The sequence below is a fragment of the Nicotiana sylvestris genome, chromosome 11 (genome assembly GCF_000393655.2).
Source record: "Nicotiana sylvestris chromosome 11, ASM39365v2, whole genome shotgun sequence".
Classification (NCBI taxonomy): Eukaryota; Viridiplantae; Streptophyta; class Magnoliopsida; order Solanales; family Solanaceae; genus Nicotiana; species Nicotiana sylvestris.
In genome coordinates, this window is record NC_091067.1 from 87381337 (window position 1) to 87402553 (window position 21217).

The 21217-nt window shown below is 36.7% G+C and overlaps 1 protein-coding gene across 2 annotated transcripts; it reads right to left on the reverse strand.

Annotated features, from left to right (window-relative positions):
* Positions 1 to 7307: 7307 nt before the first annotated feature.
* Positions 7308 to 19284, reverse strand: LOC104244267 (protein VAC14 homolog). 2 transcript variants are annotated; one of them, XM_009799655.2, is made up of 20 exons: positions 19042 to 19280; positions 18509 to 18622; positions 17981 to 18046; positions 16594 to 16683; positions 16344 to 16463; positions 15832 to 15860; positions 15583 to 15725; positions 15396 to 15490; positions 14906 to 14992; positions 14637 to 14744; positions 14406 to 14497; positions 14176 to 14257; positions 12518 to 12583; positions 11278 to 11393; positions 11077 to 11197; positions 10531 to 10692; positions 10303 to 10431; positions 9221 to 9289; positions 8657 to 8950; positions 7308 to 7781 (listed from the first exon to the last, which is right to left on the reverse strand). In XM_009799655.2, the coding sequence occupies exons 1-20, from the start codon at positions 19135 to 19137 to the stop codon at positions 7689 to 7691; spliced, it is 2172 nt and encodes a 723-aa protein (XP_009797957.1). In that variant the 5' UTR covers positions 19138 to 19280; the 3' UTR covers positions 7308 to 7688. The 2 variants fall into 2 exon arrangements, with proteins under 2 accessions (XP_009797957.1, XP_009797958.1); XM_009799656.2 differs by lacking the exons at positions 7308 to 7781; positions 8657 to 8950; positions 9221 to 9289 and adding an exon at positions 9296 to 10221 and having other exon boundaries at positions 19042 to 19284.
* Between the last annotated feature and the right edge of the window lie 1933 nt (positions 19285 to 21217).

Below are 21217 nucleotides of genomic sequence, written 5' to 3' on the forward strand. Positions count from 1 at the left end.
AACAGTTGGTAGTCTATGAAGGAGAAAATGTACTATGCACTGGGTGTGGAAGGATAAGGCACACTACAAGAGGGTGCTCGTACCAACAAAAACAACATCAAACAACAAATATGCAAGACAACACAGAGTGCTCAAATACAAAACCAAACAGTGATTCAAGCCAAACACTAAACAATGAGGAAGAAGAGGAATGGAAAGTCATCTCTTTCCTCAAAAGGCGTAAAAAAGAGAACAACACGCAGCAAAATGAAGCAACAGACAAGAGTAGAAAGGGCAAACCACTAGCAACTCCAGATGGCATCAAAATAAAAATGTTCGATGCTACATCCGGTAAGTTCCTTGAAACTCAAACTTTCCAAAACATCTCTAAATCTAACCCTTTACAGGATATGGATCGGGCCCAACCCATTAATACAAGATACAACAAGCTGAAAAGCAAGTTACAGCTGGACAACCCATAAGAGAAAGGCCTAATGCAAGCGTTAAAAGGAAATCGGGCCCAGGGAATGCACAACAACACTCAAATATTGGACAGGGGCCCACAACACAAATAAAAACCAAATCGAACCCCACACTCAATAACCCAAACCAAACGGACACTACCCCATCCCATAAGTCAACTAAGCCCAAAGGCCAAGATGAAAGCCAAAAAGTTCAGACTGGGCCACCTCCCACCCCTGCAAAACTAGACTCCATGGTAGCCCCAATCATGACTCCTTCTACACTACGTCTCCTTTACCAACACTAACTGGAAAAAACCCCTCCATGAAAGCTCAAGAGCCAAAGCTGAAAAATCAAGAAATCCTAGGTGATTTGACACAACCCATAAACTCAACCGGATTTCACAATAATCTCATTCTCAGTGTATCAGACACAAACTCCAAAACATTAAGCATGTCTGTCGATCCAAATCCACAACCCCCAAAAATGGTTGATTACCCCGATACTCTACCTTTTATTACTAATCCAAAAATGGGCAGACAAAAGAAACCCAAAAATGGAACCCAATACCAACCCCCCAATATTCCTAACCTCTATCCCACCACCACCGGACCACCTACCAGCGTCATGGTTGGAATTGGCCCTCCATGGACAAGCTCTATGCTACAATTTTCAGTTGGGTGATCAACTGATCTCTCTAATCATACAGAACCCAGCACATCTAGCAAGGGTAACTGCAGAAGCCCTAAACAGGGGTTTGGGGATGCTTGGAACACAAATGTGGCAGACATTTATGGCCCAGACCCACCCAACCCACATGCAACAGAATAGTGATTCATCTGTCCACGACAAGATACAACAGATATTCAACAGCATCCCGTTCTTCCTAGACCCATCAGTAGAGGACCCCTATGCAACCCCTCAGTTCAAAATCCTCCAACCGAAATCATCCCAGAAAACTTCACCTTCAGTGCAAGAGAACCATCAGCAACCACCCCAGGAGAAGCAACACCAATCGCCTCTGGAGAATATCTCCAAAGGAATATCAACAGCCCTGGAGCTACTAAGGAATCGCGAGGAGCCAATGGATCAGGAAGCAACCCTAATCGACAACCTAGTGAGGGTGGATTCACTATGGATGGAAGTAGTAAGAGCTGTGGAGTTTAGTGTGGAACACAGCGAGACCTTGATACTCCTTTGCCCAAAGAACCTAGTTTGATGCGGAATGAACTTCTCCTCTCACCAGAGTCAAGGTACACTCAAACCCTTTCTGACATTAACCCCAGTGATGACATCCCAACAATCTCAACACAGGGGAAGAGAAGCGATGCAACCCCAGGGCAGGACAATACATCAACGAGCAACAACCCTTCGTCACTGAACCCTCTAATGAATTCATAATATGGAATGTTAGAAGGGCAAACAGTGCGGAGTTTAAGAGGCATTGCTCAGAAATGGTCAAGATGTACAAGCCTGTGATGTTGGTTCTCCTGGAGACCAAAATGGCTGACCACAAAAAGCTAACTGAAGAGCTTCAATTCGACATGCATATCTAGTTCCCTGATATAGGCCACTCTGGAGGTATAGTGATAATGTGGAGGGATTCTTCCCTCCAAGTTGATGAAGTGGCAGTAAATTCTCAGGGTATCCATGCCATGGTTAAGGTATTACCTTTAAACCCCCTTGGTTTTTTTTCTGCAATTTATACTAGCAATCACATTGAGGATAGAAAAACCCTCGTGGATAGCTTAGTTGATATCTCCAATAATCACAGAGGGAGTTGGTTTGTGGGTGGAGACTTCAATGAAGTCCTGAAAGCAAGAGACAAGTTTGGGGGAAACCCTATAAACACCCACATAAGTAACTCTTTTTGGAATTGTATCAACAATTGTCACCTTGTATACCTAGGATTTAAAGGTAGTAAATAAAATTGATCAAACAAGAGGTACAAAAATAAGTCTTGTCTAATCCTAGAAAGAATTGATAAGTGTCTTGCTAATAACCAATGGATAAATGAACACCCTAAAGCTAACATTACTCACCTCCCCAGGACCCATTCTGACCACTGCCCCATGCTTGTCGATCTAAGCAATAACAGTCACATTCCTCTCAATAAACCTTTAGGTTTGAATTAATGTGGTGCAACCACCCTCTATTTCAAAACCTAATTAGGGATTCTTTTAAGCCTGATTCTACCCTAATCCCTTCCACCATTTTGTTCAAGTATAATGCTCTCAAGTGGAATAAACATACCTTTGAAAACATCTTCCACAAAAAGAAGAGGTTGCTAGCAAGGATAGCGGGGATTCAAAAATCCCCTCATTATCCCACTAGCACCTCAATGCAAACCCTTGAAAGCAACCTCATTGAGGAGCTTAACTCTATCTTGAAGAATGAAGAGGACTTTTGGAAAATGAAGTCTAGAATACAATGGCTCTCAGATAGAGATGCCAACACAAAATTCTTCTACACCTCTACTCTAAATAGAAGAAGGATGAACAAAATCATTTCCCTCAAAGATGACTCAGGTCAGTGGTTGTTTGAGCCTGGGGAAATCAAGCAATCAATCTCAAAGTTCTTCCAAGAACTTTATACATCATCCCTCACTCAATCACAGAATGGCTTGTCCTCCACTGAAATCCAGGGGCATTGCCTCTCTCAGATTCAACAAATAACAATTGGGATGGCACTTAGGGATAGTGAAATCAAAAGTGTCATATTCTCCTTCAAGCCTTTCACAACTCCTGGACCTGATGACCTTCATCCTTTCTTCAATCAAAAATACTGGGACATAATGGGTAAGGATGTCATCCAATTCTGCAAAAACTGTTTCTCCACATCAGTTATGAACCTAGTCAGAATGAAACCCTCATGTGCCTCATTCCTAAATGCCCACAAGCCTCAATGATCAAAAACTTTAGGCCCACAGGCTTATGTAATATTGTCTACAAGACAGTAACAAAAATCATTGTTAATAGAATCAAGCCTTACCTCCCTCATATCATTAGGCCTAGTCAGGTTAGCTTCCTCTCCAACAGGAAAGCTTCAGACAATGTCATTATAGTCCAAGAATAGATCTCTCACTTTGGAAAAATGAGAGGCAAATCCTCTAACATGATTCTAAAGATTGATCTGGAGAAGGCTTTTGACATACTAGAGTGGTCTTTCATTAAGAAAACCCTCCATGCTTTCAAATTCCCACACACAATCATCAAACTCATCATGTCATGTGTAAGTTCCTCCACCATCTCTATAATTGTTAATGGAAAGCAAACCAATCCTTTCATACCCACTAGGGGCATCAGACAGGGTGATCCCCTATCTCCTTACCTGTTTATCCTATGTATGGAAAGACTTTCCATAGACATTGACAATAATGTCCTCTAGGGTGAGTGGCACCCCATCAACATCAACAGAAATGGCCCTAAAATATCTCGCCTTTTCTTTGTTGATGACCTAACTCTTTTTGCAACAGCTAACCAAGCCAGTTGCAACACAATCATGAATACTCTCAACTCTTTCAACTTGGCATCTGGGCAAAAGATCAACCTTACCAAGTCTAAAGTCTGTTTCAGTGCAAACTGCCAACCCCATAAAATGGAACTAATCTCAAACACCCTTTCCATAAAAGCTTCAACAAACTTTGGAAAATACATGGGCTTCCCAATCTTCCACAAAAGATCCACTTATAGTGATTTCCAGTTCATCACTGACAATCTCCACTCTAAAATGGCTGGATGGAAAACAACCATGCTAAACATGACTGGGAGAACCACATTGACAAAAGCATTTCTGAACTCAATCCCAAATCATGTAATGCAATACATCAAATTGCCAGCAAAAACAACCAAAGAGATTGATAAAATTCAAAGGAATTTCATCTAGGGCACAACTGTTACTAAAAGAAAGATGCATCTAGTCTCCTAGGATATAGTCAATATGCCTAAGGATAAGGGGGGCTGGGGATTCAGAAAGCTGAATTGAAAAACAAAGCCCTTCATTCAGGACTTGCTTGGAGGCTATACCAAAATCCCTCAGCCCTCTGGGCAAAAACTCTGATTGCAAAACACTGCAATTAGAGGATCCCCCCAAAAAAAGCCAAGTCTCACACATGGCAATGCATCCTAAAAGGGTGGGAAACATGCATGAAAGCTAAAAGATGGGTAGTGCATTCAGGAAACAGAGTCAATTTCTTCAATGATCCTTGGATAAACAACCTCCCAGTTATAAGGTCCCTCATAGAAGGTCCCCTGACAAGAGAAGACATGACCAAAACTATTGCCTCTGCTCATCATAATGGAACTTGGGATCTCTCTACACTCTCTTTCACCATTCCCCAAAATATCCAAAATTCCATCTATAACACTTTCATCCCACCCAACCCAATTAAGAAAGATAGAATGATCTAGGGAGCCTCCTCAAATGGAATCTATTCCACAAAATCTGCCTACTCACTCCTGGATTCTTGTCAACACCAAAGACAAGAAAACATGACCCATAATTTTTTGTGGATCTGGAAGCTGAAAGTTTCTAAAAAGATTCAATCCTTTTTTTGGCTACTATTCCATGACATGCTCCCTACTGGAGCCTTTCTCCACCATGTTGGAATACAAACAGACCATATGTGCAACCTGTGTAATCAGGCAATTGAGACTTCATCACACATCTTTTTTGAATGCACTAACTCCAATCTCTTCTGGCAAGAAATCATCTTACAAAGCACAAAATACAACAATACTCCTATACCATCCTTCACTACTAGGGATTGGCCAACCACATGGACATCCCTCAAGAAAGAGCATTATAACAGCATCATCACTTGGGAAGAGCTTCTCCCTTTCTGCTTCTGGCAAATATGGCTCACAAGAAACAACAATCTCTTCAATAATAGAAAAGAAAGGGTAGACTCAAAAAGTGCTATAGCTAAGACTACTGAATATGTTACAATCATGTTAAATAAAGAACCCAAAATCAAAATAAATATCTCGGTAAAATGGAAACCATAAAAAAAAACAACTATAAGCTCAACACTGATGGAGCTGCAACAGAAAATCCTGGAAGGGGAGGACTAGGAGGAGTCTTCAGAAATGCAAGTGGAAATTGGGTACTTGGCTATATGGGTTCCATCCAATACACCACTAACACTCATACAGAATTGCTAGCCATTTTGAAAGGGCTGCAACTTGCAGAAGAAAGGCAGTTAACTCCTTTGGAAATAAACACTGACTCAACAGAGGTAATTAGAATGATAATCAATGGAAACCTCCCCTTTGACTCACTTATTTATGAATGCAGGTCAATCGTCCAAAGACAAGGCGCCGTGGTGGTGAAGCACAACTACAGGGAGACCAACAGAGTTGCTAATACGCTGGCAAAGGAGGGCACTAACAGGAATTTTTTTGAAGATATTTTTGTAACAACAGTTCCTCCGGTGTTTGTCAAGCATGTATTTTGGGCAGACATGACAGGAACTGTGTTTGAAAGACAAATTATGGATTATAATATTACTAACGATATCCTGGTAGTGGGGGATTTGATATATCCACCCACAAACATTCCATCTGTAAACCCTAACGGGTAGTTTGTTAAATTATAAAATGCATCCAGTTTTAACCCAAAAAAAAAAGGACAAAAACAACAAACCTAGTTAGTTTAAATAAGAAATAGTTTATAAACTTTAAATTTTAATTGATTTTAAAGTCTTTAAATATGGTAATTTCTTATATATTTCAAATAAGGAAAGGCTTAATAATTAAAATTGTAGTTGATTTCTAAGTTTTAAATATTAGAAAAATAATTAAATAACAATTTTATCTAGTATGAAATTTATTTTTAAAGGGTAAAAAAGGCAAACGATATTTTGCTAAATGCCTTCGTGCTTTAATAGTGTAGATTATGTTATACGCTTAATTATTTTTTTTCTTTTTATCTTTTTGCCACATCAGCTATTAGGATGGAATAAAATTCACTCACAATGTTTTTAGGAGGGTAAAAAATTAGCTGTTTAGTTTAAGTGTTCAAACATATTTGCTGGACAAATTTAATTGGGTCTTTATGTATTTTTCCTAAATAATATGTATTCTTATTTTAATTTAACTGATAAAATTAAATTATTTGATTTAGAATAAATAAAGGAATGCGGATAAATCTTTACCCTCCATTCATGCACCAAGATTGATCACACAATTAATTAAGGAGTTTTGCGTGATATAAAATGACAATGGTTGATTAGTGGGATCTTAAAAAAATTATATACTTTATAATCTGGCAATTTTCACTTTCAGCAAGTAGGCAACATTGAATCTAAAATATTTATCTTTCAGTTGGATCGCAATTGCTTAAATATGTTGGAAGTCCCAGAGATAACTTTGCAGAATAAATTCTTTCATGGCCTGGCTCGTGTTTTGAGGGAATAAAATATAATACGTGATCTGTCCATTTTTATATTCACAGGGATGTTGGCCTTTCAATACTCTCTATCCAGCTTTAATTGACACAATTAAACTAAAATAATTCAGCTATATACGTCAATCAACGAAGCCTCAAACCCAAAACAATTGGAAAGCGTTCACGAATCCTCTGTTACATATAATTTATAATATCCAATATCAAAAAAATTGAGAACTACTATTTTAAATATAATGCTTTATGCAGTACTTTATTACTTAAAGTCCCACTACAAAATCGAATTAGTTGTCAAGGTTTAAGTTCAAATATCAGAAATTTTGATATCAAAACAGTCGACTGACAAGTAAAATGGGAAGATATGAGTATTGAAAACTCAACTACTTGACGGAAACAACTGCACTTAATATTATTACCATCAAAGGACCGTTTCAATATACAAAGATAAAACACCATGAATCTGTAGCTCAAGAATTTGCAGGTCCAATTAATAAATCCCAGAAAAAGACGAGGCATAAATCATTTACAAGTGCAAGATACACATAATTGAATCATATGTACTTGTTTGCCCATATGGTATTCAACAAAAACAATAGAACCACATGGGCAAACTTCTCCACTATATTTTCACATTGAAAAAGGAATACCATCCACATCCAAGCTTAGATTAATATTCATTCCCCTCTTCCAGCCCAACCCTCATGATCTTTCGACAAATTAAACTAACAGGATATACAATTTACAACTAATGGCAGAGCTCAACCAAGCTTTTGTTGAAGCACAAGACAATAAATGAAGTCGCTCTATGATCAGAGGAGCAGAAGAAACTGTCAAAGCTGCAACTATCCCGGGCCTCTATATGATGATCTTGAAGGAGGTCTATTCAAGTCTGATGCTGGAGCCGGTTGCTCAGATTCTTCCAGTATTTGTGCCTCCTGGACAGAGAGAGTTAAAAACTGAGATTTCACACCCCAACAGAAAGTTCGGAAAAGATGTAAAAGGCATATGAATGTTCAAAAGAAAAGGTTAAAATATCAAAAGTTGTTAGCTCACGCCATGGTTCATCTTCACACCGGTCATACAAAGTTCCCATGATTTTATTGACATCTCAACCGAAAGACCTATGTATTAAGGTCAAAATTGGCATCCAACTGAAAAAATGGAAATGCCAGTGTATATGCTTTATTGGTTTATTGCTCTCCCATCCTGAACTATTCCCATCCTTATCATTGTCTCATTCATGAATTAGATTCTTTCTTGATAAAAAATGAATAGAATAACAGAACAAACTCATGTATCCCAAGTTTGTCTTTGAGGATTATATGAAACTGCACAGAGACCTCGTATTCCAGGCTAACGACTCCAGGTCAGAACCAAAGAAGGCAACAGAAACCAGTGTCAACTGTTTCAAATCGCGTCAGACAATTTTAATGTAGTTTAACATCTGTAAACTATTTGTTTTGTCTGAATGGTTGATTAATGCCTATGAGTAATTCTGAAAGATACTAATTTGTTTTCTGTGATTGGTTTGTAATTTATAAACAATTTGATGTAGTCATGTCTGATACTGCTTTTCTACTTGATATATCAAGCACTTAGTGTTCTACCAACTGTGGTATGCTTGAATTAGTTTTAAGAATTTTAATATTTCAAATATTTTTCTAATTTCCAGAATTTTGTGAAATCTATATATTAGGTAAAGCATCTTAATGCAGGACTCAAAAAAATTAGTCTGCACTGGTGTAAGCATCTTAATGCAGGACTCAAATTGTATAAGCAAATTAAGAAGATGGTATGAAGCACAGCAAACCTTCGTTGATGAAGTAGAACTAAAACATGAGTGTGTCTGTGACTTTAAATGCAAGCGATGTTGATGCTGAATCTGCATAAAGTGCTGCAGTCTCGAAGAAAAATTTATTCCATTATGAATATCATAAGAACTTTCATTCAGGTTGCCATCCTCGGGAAAATGGGATCCACCTTCCCCATGATTATTTTGAGAATAAGGACTCCCAGATGAAGTTCGTCTTAATTGTTCTTTCTTAAAGGAGTATGAAGGCACAGTTTTCAACCTAGTACGAAGAATCTTAAATGCTGCACTTTGCTGCACGAAATTGACAAGAAAATGTTTTAGATTAGACAAACAAAATCACACGCATATAAACCATGGGATGTCCAAGAGTAGTTCTGGATATTTAGCATCCAACAGTAATCAGCATGCTCTCACAGCACACACCATGTCAGATAGTTAAGTAGGAATGACGATGACAAGAAAAAAGAAAGGACATGTCTGCTATACATCTACAAGTGACTTTCATTAGCACTTCTCGAATTCAGATTGTGCTCAGATAGGAGAATTAATCGGCATCATTACCTGGGGTAGCAGCATCAGTAGACCATACAAGGCTTTTAACAACCATATGTATCTTCCAGGTTCAAGAAGCTGCAAGGAAATAACCATTAAGATGCTTCAAAAAAAGTTTTTAAGAAAAAAGACAATTAACTTGTACATGACATCACGAACAAGAACATGAGTTTGATCCAATTAACTCTAGCTTCTATATAACCAAAGACAACTAAAAAAAGAGTTCCACCTGTTACAACATGAGTTTTCAACTCCAATTTGTTCTTTCTTTTTTCTTGTTCATTTGCCAGGCAGGTAAATTTTTGCAAGTCTTTTGAACACTTTAAAAAGTACTTCTCGGAACCAAAAACGAATGTAATGCACTTAATCCTAAAGGCTAACAGAAAAAAAAATGTATTTTCTTTTTTCCTCAATCTCAATTGCTCATCATCTATCACAAAATAATTTGCCAGAGCACCACTACTATGATTGTACCATATAAAGGGAACAACTCATGCATCTTGAAATGGGTAAAAGAGAAATAGGTTGACAAGAAATGGACATTGGGTCTAACTCAACTCCAACAGCTAGCTCATGAAGTGAGGATTTTCCAAGACCAAATAAAGAGACAACAACCCATTTCCTCAACCTATTTGGGACAATATAACAACCCCACTTCCTCCTCCCTGGCACGCCCAGGCTTGGTTAACTAGAGCGTGATAACATGACATAGGGACCCAACATTGGTACCAAGAACAAGAATGGGTCTAGTCAGAAAAGTAACTTAAAGTACTAACTACTTCTGGTGATCGGAGACAATAGAAAATTGGATGGGTTGCCTCGGAATGAGTAGACAACCCTTAAGGAGAAGAGATCAGCCTTTGAAGATACCCGGAAAAGTCTTCACGCGCCTGCACGTTAACCTGACGCACTTGCTGGAGCAAGACCTTCAGATGGATCCGCGAGCGATGGAGTCTGACGGAGCAATACGCTAGGGTTTGCTCATCAGAGGGTGACGAAACTTGTGGTGGCTTTAGAAATGTTCTACGTTTAGAAATGAATCCAATGTTCTACGTTTAGAACTCAATAAAAGGAGAAATACTTCAAAATACCTGCAGTCTGAGGTAAGCAAAGGTCGGGGTCTCCAGAAGGTGGATCAATTTGTCTAGTTGGACTAAGAACTTGACATTGATGTCTTCCTCGACCAAAGATTGAATAACAGAACTTGCATGCTGATATGCCTGTAATGCAATCCAAAAAAAGACATGGACCCACATTGATATAGTGCAATATAAAACGAGCAACGGCTTGATAGAGCCATGAGAAAAATTCAGTCTTACCTGAACTAACAGGCAAAGGCTTATTATTGCCATCGGCGAATGGCACCATGATGCATACAAAGAAAGAAATAAGTCTTTCTCGGCAGCATTGATTAATGATTGTTTAAGAAGATTTCGGAGGTGGGACAATTCGGATGAAGTAAGTAAAATCAAATTTAAGGCCTGAAACAAAAAAGAAGCACACACAGGTTATGGAAATTTACAGCGTTAAAACATATATCAATTCTGAGACACACTGTCAAGCATAGTCAAAAGACTGAGCTGGACAGTTCTTTGATACCAATAATTATTACTCCCTCTGTTCTATTTTATTTGACAATCTTTTCTTTTTAGTTTGTTCCAAAAAAATGACACCTTTCTATATTTAGAAACACTTTTATTTTACCCGTAATGTCATGATTTTATAGCCTCATAAATGCCAGGTTCACATAAAATGAAACGGAGGGGGTAATAGTTAAGTCAAACGAAGCCTAATATCTCTCTGTCATTGCATTATTTCAAAACATTTAGCATAGTCAGTCTCATGTGAAATGATTAGAATAAAACCTGAACCATGATAGATGCAAACTCCAAATCTGATTCCCCTTCAAGTATTGTGGACAGTTCAAGATAAACTCTTTTAGCATCCAGAAGTACACATAGCCGACGAACTATTAAAGCTCCACGTCTGAAAGGAAATTAAAACACTAAGATCGGGTAGCATACAGCAAACATAGACACATTAAAAGTTGAACAAACAATACTTACTTCTCCAGGAGAGAGTAATCAAGCTGAAAGTTGTGAACTAGGAAAACAACAAGCTGGCGGAAGTATTGTGGATCTTCAGCTATGCATGCATGCACCTCAAGCACCAAAAGCACTACCTGGCAGAAAATTACGAGAAAATTTTGATGGAATCAGTTTGAAGGATGTGCTGGTCCATACAGAGATGATATCGTTGGCAAACTCGGCGGAAAAACTCTTCAGAATTTTTTCCCATACACAACTCATTAGAATAGAAACTTTACCAATCTGGAAAAAAAAAGGGAAAATAGAGTTTTAACCCCATCGACCAAAAAGGAGGAGCAAAAGAAAAACTGAAACAGGATAGATGACAGTTTATTTCAATCTATAGCTTATTTGGTCAAGTAAAGGTCTTTATACTTAAAGCTCAAAAATGTTCTTCATTGATTTTGATAAGTCAAAAAGTTCCAGCAACATCAATCAGAAGTAACTGAAGTCAATTCCAAACATAACCATTTAAACACCCACGAACAAGCGGAAGATGACCATTCATCAAAATCTTCTTTTTCTCTGAGAATAAAAGTTGAGTTAGGTAAGGAAAAAGGTCCAAAGAGAATCCTCTATCAAATAAGTAGCCTACTATGTTTAATCATGCTCATTTATTTCGGAGTCCATATGAAGAATATTTAGAGTCATGAATGATTATACTTGCATTTATTCCCAGGATAGTCATGGAACGGAACACAGACACAACATCCAAATTTTACATAGATCAAAAGGCCATAGTCCAGTTAGACCACCAGCAAATGGTCTAGTTATCATGCAAAGAAGCAAACAGTTACGAATCCAGAATGTACTAAAATTCCATTAAACATGGGTTTGAGGAAATCAAGAAACTAGGATGACTACAATGGCAATAATCTCAAAGATCAAAAAAATGAGGAAAGAACAATTAGTTGGTGCTACATGGTAAGGAAAGGAAGTTGTAAAGCTAAACTTTGCAGGGGAACTATGCCAGAGGAACCAAACCAGTGCCATAGCCCATATACCCAAGTCAAAATAAAGACTCAAAAGCTAATAAATGGCTCATAGAATCCCTAAAGAAACACAGTCTGCTGCCACAAAAAGCTGAAAGACATGGATATATCTGTTGGTCCAATCAACAAAAGTGCAGCTATACATAATTGTTTCAAGCAGAACGACATTTGGACAATTAGGGTTAAATCAGTGAGACATCAAATTTAAGTATAGTAGCAGAAAATACCTCGTCGGAGGGATCTGAGAGTGCCTTCAAAAGAGTGTCGAGGACATCATTCAGAAAAACTAAGACCTGTTCCCCCAAAAATAAATAGAAAAAATGAGATGGTCAGTCATCCTTCCAAAGTTTAGAAACCAAATAAATGTAGATCACGGCAGCAAATATTGATTGACTGATTATACATGTTCTTCTCAAAATCTGAGTAATGAACTTAACCCATATTGGACATAATATATTACTTCTAAAAGAAGGACTAAATATGAAAATGATATTTCGAATTTGTAATATTTACTCCAAATCCATGAGGCAACAACTTTATGTGATAATAATATTCTAAGCAATGAGCACACTGGTATACCTCAAAATGTACATGTATACAAAATATTATCAGCTACTAATGACGAGCTTTTACTTAAACAGAATAAGACATTAACAGATGAAACTATGATACAAAACAACCATATAGAGAATGTTGATCTGTGCGCAAGAAACCTAGTATAGGAGATACTGTGGCTGTGGAACAATTGCACCTCCACAACTACATATTTGTGCTAGATAAAATAGATATATGATTTGTCTAATGTTGAATAATATCCAACTTAAAGACTTGTAATCCTCTTACACTATAACTCTGACAATCTAACATGAAAGAACCTGATATCCCAAGTTCAAATCCCAGCTATAAGTTTCAAAGTAAGCACAGTGTGCTCCAAACTTGGTGAGTAGGTCTATTTGGAACCTATGCTTGAGGGTTGTAGTAGCAAGTAGACCCCCTTATGGATTATTCAAAGTGCACAAATAAATCTGAACCATTGTCATCTAGAAAAATTCTAACAAGAACTATAAAAAGCAAGGAACAGAGGCTTCTCCTCCTAAGCCATAGCACGGCCACTCCAATGTTACATAGGCAGATCCAGGATTTGAAGTTTATGGTTTTGGAATGGTACTGAACTCATAGATCATGTGAATTACTGGGTTCAGAATTTAATATTTGTACATGTTTAGTAGATTTCTTAACTCATACACAGTTGTTTGAGCCAAAGTTATTGGGTTCGACTGAACCCGCATATTGTGCACTTGCCCCTACCGATTGATTCAATTTGCCTAAATAAACATGTTGTTAAACAAAGAAATTGTAGGTTCAATGATGATGAGCGTTCTTTTGTAAAAATATCATGACATTATTCATTAAACAAGCATCCACCAAAACACGAACTAGCAAGGCTCCTAATAGTCCTTTACCTTTAGGGACCATTTGGTTCACGGGAATAGGTGGGTTATCCCATTATAAATTTTGGGATTAAATTTATGCCGTGTTTGGTTGGAGGTATTAGCTAAAACCAATATTATGTTTGTACCAAAATCTTGGTATAACTTATTGCATATAGAAGGCGGGATTGGTTATCCAGGTTATAATCCTAAAGCTATAATCCTACAATATCCTGAATTTGAACCAAACGACCCCTTAGTATGTAGTTCAGTATGCTCTTAGTACCTCTTCATCACACAACATAAACAAAACTTCACTGCCTATACATAGGTGAAATAGCCTAAGTAGTACACACTCAAACAAGTTCCAAATTACATAACCTTCAAGTTGGTGAGAGAACGTGGTCATCAAGCAAAACAATAAAGGAGACCATGATCCAAGTGCTTGTCTTTACCTCTGACCGATGTCTATTTAGCAGGGTTGACATCCAGCGTAATGCTTCAATACGTGTTGCCTCCCGTTCATTTGACAACTGCCTGATAAACAGAATACATAAAGGTAACCATAAATTTTGAATTGCATGCATTGTGCAAACCATTTTAGTCAACAACAGTGAATATCAACATCTCAAAACTTCTGTGAACTTGTTAAATACCAGATTTCCCTATATAAGTAACTTCATACCTCCTAGCAATGGAGAGAATTGCTCCTACATCAAATCCCTCAGCTGGGTCGGCCTTGATTCCACGAAGTTCTTCATTCGTTTCACGTGCAACCTAAAGGCCAGAACAACAGAAGATAAAAGTGGAAAAAAAAAAGAAAAACAAGGAACACAAAGAAGCAAGAACAATGAAGAGAAGGTGGGACTAGAAGGCGATAAATTTAAGTACCAAAATAAAAGAGGCTTCCACTTACGACTCTTATTTTCTCTTCTTTATCAGATATACAAGGCAAAATTGCACCCAGAATGTCAGCATAATAAGGGACAAGTTGGTCTCCACCCAGTTTCACAAACTCATTTATCTGCAGAGCAAATAGTCTGGTTAAATTGATTGACAAAATAAACCAATTAGATTAGTTAACACCAATGAAACCCAAGCCAGAGCAGATAGAATTCCCGTCAATAGATGGCAAAGCATTCAATTACATGATGCACAAGCAATTACGGATGTCAAGGTCCTTACCCAAGTGACAGCAGTCAGCCGCGTAAATTCATCCTGTGAACCTGATCTTTGAACCAGTATCTCAGCCATGCGACCATAATCTACAGACTTCAAGATCAGCATTGTTCAAGTTAGAAGAGTTACAAAAAAGATTTCTTTTCAACAAATTATATATGTTTAATTTCTTATTTTTGTTTCTGATTTTTTAGGGGAAAAAATATAATCTTATTTGGAAAGGATTGACAAAAATAAAACCGGAGGAAAAGATACCTATATTGCATACAGATAGAGATCCATTACACAAGTACTCAAAAAAAAAACTAATACAGCGAGCCATATCTGAAACTAGACATACCGATACCCACATATCTCTCACTTAACACCTCAACAATGCTGTTAGGAGAAAGAAAATCACAAGTTATGATTTTCTTTTTTCTTTTTCTTTGTTTTCAGGAATCTCGCCACTCCTTCATTAGAACGCTTAACATACCATGCATGGAAGAAACCTTACTGGAGAGTTCTTAATCTCTTGTAGAAACTCTGAAAGTGCAGAATCAGCTTGTTGCCGTATTTCATGGCTGGAATCACTCAACATATTAAACAATCCTGCAGTTTATCATGTCAAATAAGACAACATGCGGAAACAGAACATTCAACAGCACATCTAGAACTTTTGAGCTCAAAACATAAGCATTTACCATCAAGAAAATCAGGAAGAAACCCGAGCATATCAATATCTGGAACACTGTCTAGAACCGTGATCCAACCGACGAGAAACTGGCGGACATAAGGGTTGAGGACATTCATTCTCTCTCTCAATAATGGAATAAATTCTTCAATGCTGAGTAAGAAACGTTATGTACCATCAAATCTATCAAATAATACTTCATCAAACTGAAAACTCAAATTGACCCCAAGTATGAAGATATCGCTAGTAGAAAACACACCTAAATTGATCGCAATCCGTGACAATGTCCTGCATCCCAAAAAAGTTGCAAAACAATGTTACCATTTAAGATTGATCAATCAAAATATCAAACTTGCTAAAAAGCTTTTATCAAAACAACTATTTGCCAAAAAGGAGAGGGGTAACTCCACCAAAATGAATTTGTGGATAACGAGAACATAAAAAAGAAGGGGAAAAATAGAGAAAGAGAGATCTTCTAACTGTAACAGAATACCAGCAATAACCCCTCCAGATAACCACAAATACTCTGACTGAATACCAGCAATAATCCCTCCTTATAACCACAAATACTTTGACTTTGTCTTTGGACTCCCCCCCCCCCCCCCCAAAAAAAATCAAAACTTTCTATTCTCCTCTTTATTGTATTTCACTTAACAAGTCAATTTCATTATCTTTCTAAACAATATTCCATTACTCCTTCCTTCTACGATCGGTGCCTTAAAATTTAGAAGCGAAATAAAACATTTAAGAGTGCAAGAAAGCTTGTTTTACCTTGACAAGCCTATCTAAAAGATGAGCAGCACTCTGCACATTGGCATCTGAATCGGCTGAAAGCTTACATAAAGCATCAAAAATCTGATTGAAGAACACAATGAAATCTCCTCGCACAACCTACAGAAGTCACATGGGTAAAGTCCAAAAACCAAGATAAAAAGCAAATTTTTTTTTATTTTTTTTTTTTTGAGATGGTAACATAAGATAAAAAGCAAAATCTTAGCACAAGCTCTTTTATAAGCCTCACCTTTGCAATGTTATAGAGAGCTTCACATGCATAATATCGAACTCTGCTATCTTGATCCGAGAAAGAATTCAAGACTGATGGCACAATTTGCTGGAACATCGCATCCGGAGGGTAAGTAAATTGCATAAAGAGAAAAGCAGACTACTCAGTAGTATAGCCCAAAAATACAATCATTAAACTCCCAAAGCAATACATATAGAAACACCTGTATGTCAATGAAGTAGCCATTGTAGCAAAAACTAATTTGGAAGCATGCATCAGATAAATAATAAAATTACATTGTGAAAGTGTTAATTCCTTCTTTTGTACGCAGCAAACAATTGAAGTTTCATCAACAAGGGCCTGCACAGCTGAACCTCAAGTTTTTCTCGTTTCAGGTAAAGGAATAGCTTACCTATTTACCCCGGACAAAAAGGCTTAACTCTCTTATCTCACACACACACATCTCTCCATTGTCGCAAACACTTACAGCTTACCTCTCTTTCATGAATTCATACTTGCAGAAAATAAATATATAGCAGAGAAAAATGTAAAATTCTGTCTGTTTTGTACTTCACACTGTACACTCTTGGTACCGTTTATTTTAAATAAAATTTTACTTTACTGATCAAAGAGAAAATGAGAGATGGTTATAATGAACAATAGGGTAAGTGGTTTAGGTGTACGAATCTAGAAGCACGCAATCAAAGCTTGATGACCAAATGCTTATGGAGATTTGTCAATGATGACACAACTTTATGGAGAAGTATAGTGCAGCAGAAATATGGGGAATCTAGCAAAGGTGTGCAAAGAGAGTTCACTACTCCAGTGGTGTGGAGTTTAATTACAATAGGAAGCTTTGCCAGATTTTGAAACAAAATTGCAGGTAGAAGTTGGAGATGGTAGGAAGATAATTTTTGGCAAGATTCATGGCTAGGCCACTACCCTTCCTCGTCTCTGGGTTCCTAAGTATCCACTGTAAGTCCCTCCTCGTTTGACCGGACCTTTCTTAGTGCATGGCTTTTGGATCATTCATGAAACTTTTTGCTTATTAATCAAGGGAAAAGAAGTCATGGTCAAAACAGAATATTTGAACTGCACGAATAGAAAAAAGGTTCTCTATCTATTTGTGAATGGATGTAACACTTTTTTATAGGTCTCTCAAACTTATATGGTGTATCCACATCCCATAATAATTTTTCACTTTAACTAATACAGTAAATTTTCATAGAACTCATTAAGAAAAATATGAATATTCTCTAGAAACAACAGTGCGCTCATCAGATATAGACAAAGGGACCAAGACCATCAAACTTTCCGATTGCTAAATCATGGCACTCAAAACTTACAGTCATTCTCTCACATTTGCACAAAATTGATAGGAAGTTTTCAGATTTCATCATTCTACCTCAAGGTGCTGTGCTGCTTCTGAGGTCAAACCAACTGTCGCGGCAGCCAATCCGATCAACCCTCCCTAAACACAAAATCGAACACGGAAGACAAATGACCAACTCACTTTACAAACTAAATGAAGACAAGTTAGACAAGTGCCTCTGATATGACGGGAAATCCTTTCCGTAGAAAATGTTTTATTTTCAGTAAATCATTTTCTGGATCATTTGACAGTGATTTGATTCGAACAAGAGCATGATTGTGTACATAATGGCGTGAGTTGGAGAGTAGTCCTGGTTTTAACAACAATATCCAATTTTTGCTTGAAAAAGTGCTGGAATAAGAGTTGAGCCATTTGTAAAAAATGATTTGCACCCATGCAATAAAAGTCATTTTCTTCCTTTTGGCAGATAATATGCTCCAAATCATTTTCCACACTTTAAGGTAACCAAAAATTGGAAAATCATTTAATCAAGAAAAATAATCTCCAGGAAAAACATTTTTTGCATCATACCAAACAAATTAAGAATAAACTCAGACTCACTTTCCGGTTATTAGCTTGAGGCGAGTAGGTATATTCTTGTGTCAACAAATTGATTACCGCTATAATCTTGTCATGATCACCCGCTACAGCCAATTGCTTAACAATCCCTTCCAACTACACAAACGCCAAAAGAACAACAAAATCTTGAACAACCAAACAATACCAATATTTCAAGTACAAGGACACAATACAGTAACATCAACTATGCATGAATTTAAAACTAGTTAAGTAGGCCATATCAATTCTCAATATTCCAAACACAGAAGAACATAGGATTTAAGTTATACACTATAACAGTGTAATGAACTTTTTTACACCATCAGTCTAATTTTAACCTATTATAGCAGGTTACTTTTCATCTGTTCTAGGTGACCAATCAATGTTACAGCTTAAACTCAAGGAATACAACAACCACAACAACATACCTAGTATAATCCCACATGTCGGGTCTAGGGAGGGTAATGTGTACACAGATACCCCTACCTCTCAAGGAATATAACACAAAATTTGAAGAAATGGAGAAAAAAGTATACCTCCAAAGCAGCATTCTTGCGCTTCTCATAGAGCTTATCAGAAAGGTTACGCAGAACAGCTGAAGGAATCACATAAAGGGCTTCCGCAGTAGCCATAGCACCAACAATCCCCTAACAACTCAAACCCAAAACCCCTTTTTTCTTCTCTAAGGTAAATATGGAGAAGAAAAAAGGAAAGAGAATATACACTGATCGATCTTTAAAACCCGAAATTTGAAGAGTTTTATTTTGTCTTTTCGTTTTTGTTTGTTTTAAATAAAATAATGTTGTTGGGGTAATAAAGTCTAAGCAGTTCACCAACAAGGAGGGCCACGGCGGAGCGGTAAGTACTCTTCGTCCTTGTCCATACGTTACGAGTTTGAGTCCGGTATGAAATACCCTTTGTTAGAGAGTATTTTACCCTAATACAGAATTTTTCGGTGCAAATTCAAATTTAGTCGGGCCCCAAATATAAATACAGGATATCGAGTGATTACTCTAAAAAACAAAAATAAGTACAGAGATCATTTTTTTTGTTTTTCTCTAAAATTTATATTCATGTGTTCTAACTCCACCTACAGTTGATTTTCCTCACTCAAGCTAATGTGAAAGTCTTTCAATCTAAGAAAAAAGACAATCTCATGTATTAAGTTCTCGCTATGCGCAGAATCCAGGAAAGGATATGTGAAAGTCCTTCAATTTAACTACCAAAAAAATAGTCCTTCAATCCATTAAAATATATTGAAGTGTTACTAGTTTTTACTCTTCTAATAAGTCACTCGTTTTCCACTTAAATTTTTATGTTTAAAGATTGAAATTAATTTTTTTGTATTTGTGATACTTTTTGCTTTTAAAATTCTAATAGGTAGAGGATTAAGTGATAACTTCCTAGTAGATTGATCATTTACAGCTTTTATGCAAAGTACGATTTTTGTTTCCTTTTTCCTTAAATTTCCAGCAAAATTAAGGGAAAAAATTAATGAACGTATCCATAAATAGTTTGGTATATATATATTTTATCCCTTTTATAAACATAGATCAAGTCATAAAAAATATTTGAACTTGTTAGACACATATACTACAAAGTGTGTCACCTTTTTTATAGATATTATTGGAAAATATATCTACAAAACTTGAAAACAAATAAATAATAATATTATGCTGATATAACGAACAATTGCTAAGTGTACATTTGCTTATGGATAAGGTAATACAAAAATACAGTTAGTTGTAATATTGTATACCCTTAATGACGAGTATTTACTGGTAAGAATATTATATAGTACAAGAATGGCATAACAGTAATTTTATTGGCCAAATTATGTATGAAAAATCAAATGCAAGTATATTACTTTAATTGGTAGGTCCAGTGTATCAAGACTCTTGCACTTTTTCTGGACTCTTTTTCTACTTTTTGTTTCTGGGTAGGTTGAGAATGACATGTATCTACCTTATCTTGTGTTTTTTCCTTGTGATCTCCTTTTTCCTAATATCCTAATATAAGAACTATTAGTCAAAAACATTAATATTTCTTCTCATCAAAACATTTTCTCTTTTTTTCCTTAAATTATTTCCTTTTATTTACGTGATGATAGAATTTGTCAATTATATGCTGGATATAAAAGATTATTAATGGGATCCATTTTATGGGCAACCTTTTTTTAACCCCTCTCACAAACTTCCAATATTATCTCTTAGTGATTCGAACTCATAATATTAGGATTGAAGTTGTATCACCTGAACAACTCTCTCTTATCTTTTAATGTATCGCTTTATCATCCATGATCCACCAAAGAAAACTCTTTAATATAAAGTAATTTTCCTTTTTATTCCTATAATTCCCTTTCATAGACCGTAGAACCAACAATCTTTCTGTTTTTTGTATTCTTAGGCACAATACTCTTTCCTTGATAGGGTGTGTTTGGCATGAAAAAAAATATTTTTTAAAAATATTTTTAATTTTTTCATATTTAATTGGCTTAAATGTACTTGAAAATATTTTTCTAACATTTTTCACCGACCACTAGGAGGAAAAATATTTTCCAAACTCTCTTACAACCTTCCTCACCCCTACTGTCACCCCCCCCCAATCCACACCTTGCGATCTCGAACCCCCAGACTCTAACCTATCACCTTGCACTCTGATCTCACCCCGCCCACACTCCACTTACCCCCACTTCGACACCCTTTCCCACCT

Coding starts and splice junctions, on each gene's coding strand:
- LOC104244267 (XM_009799655.2), bottom strand. CDS start 19,137: ATGGCTACTGCGGAAGCCCTTTATGTGATTCCTTCAGCTGTTCTGCGT. Junction 18,623..19,041: donor GCAAGAATGCTGCTTTGGAG/GTATACTTTTTT, acceptor GCGTTTGTGTAG/TTGGAAGGGATTGTTAAGCA. Junction 16,684..17,980: donor AAGCAGCACAGCACCTTGAG/GTAGAATGATGA, acceptor GCGATGTTCCAG/CAAATTGTGCCATCAGTCTT.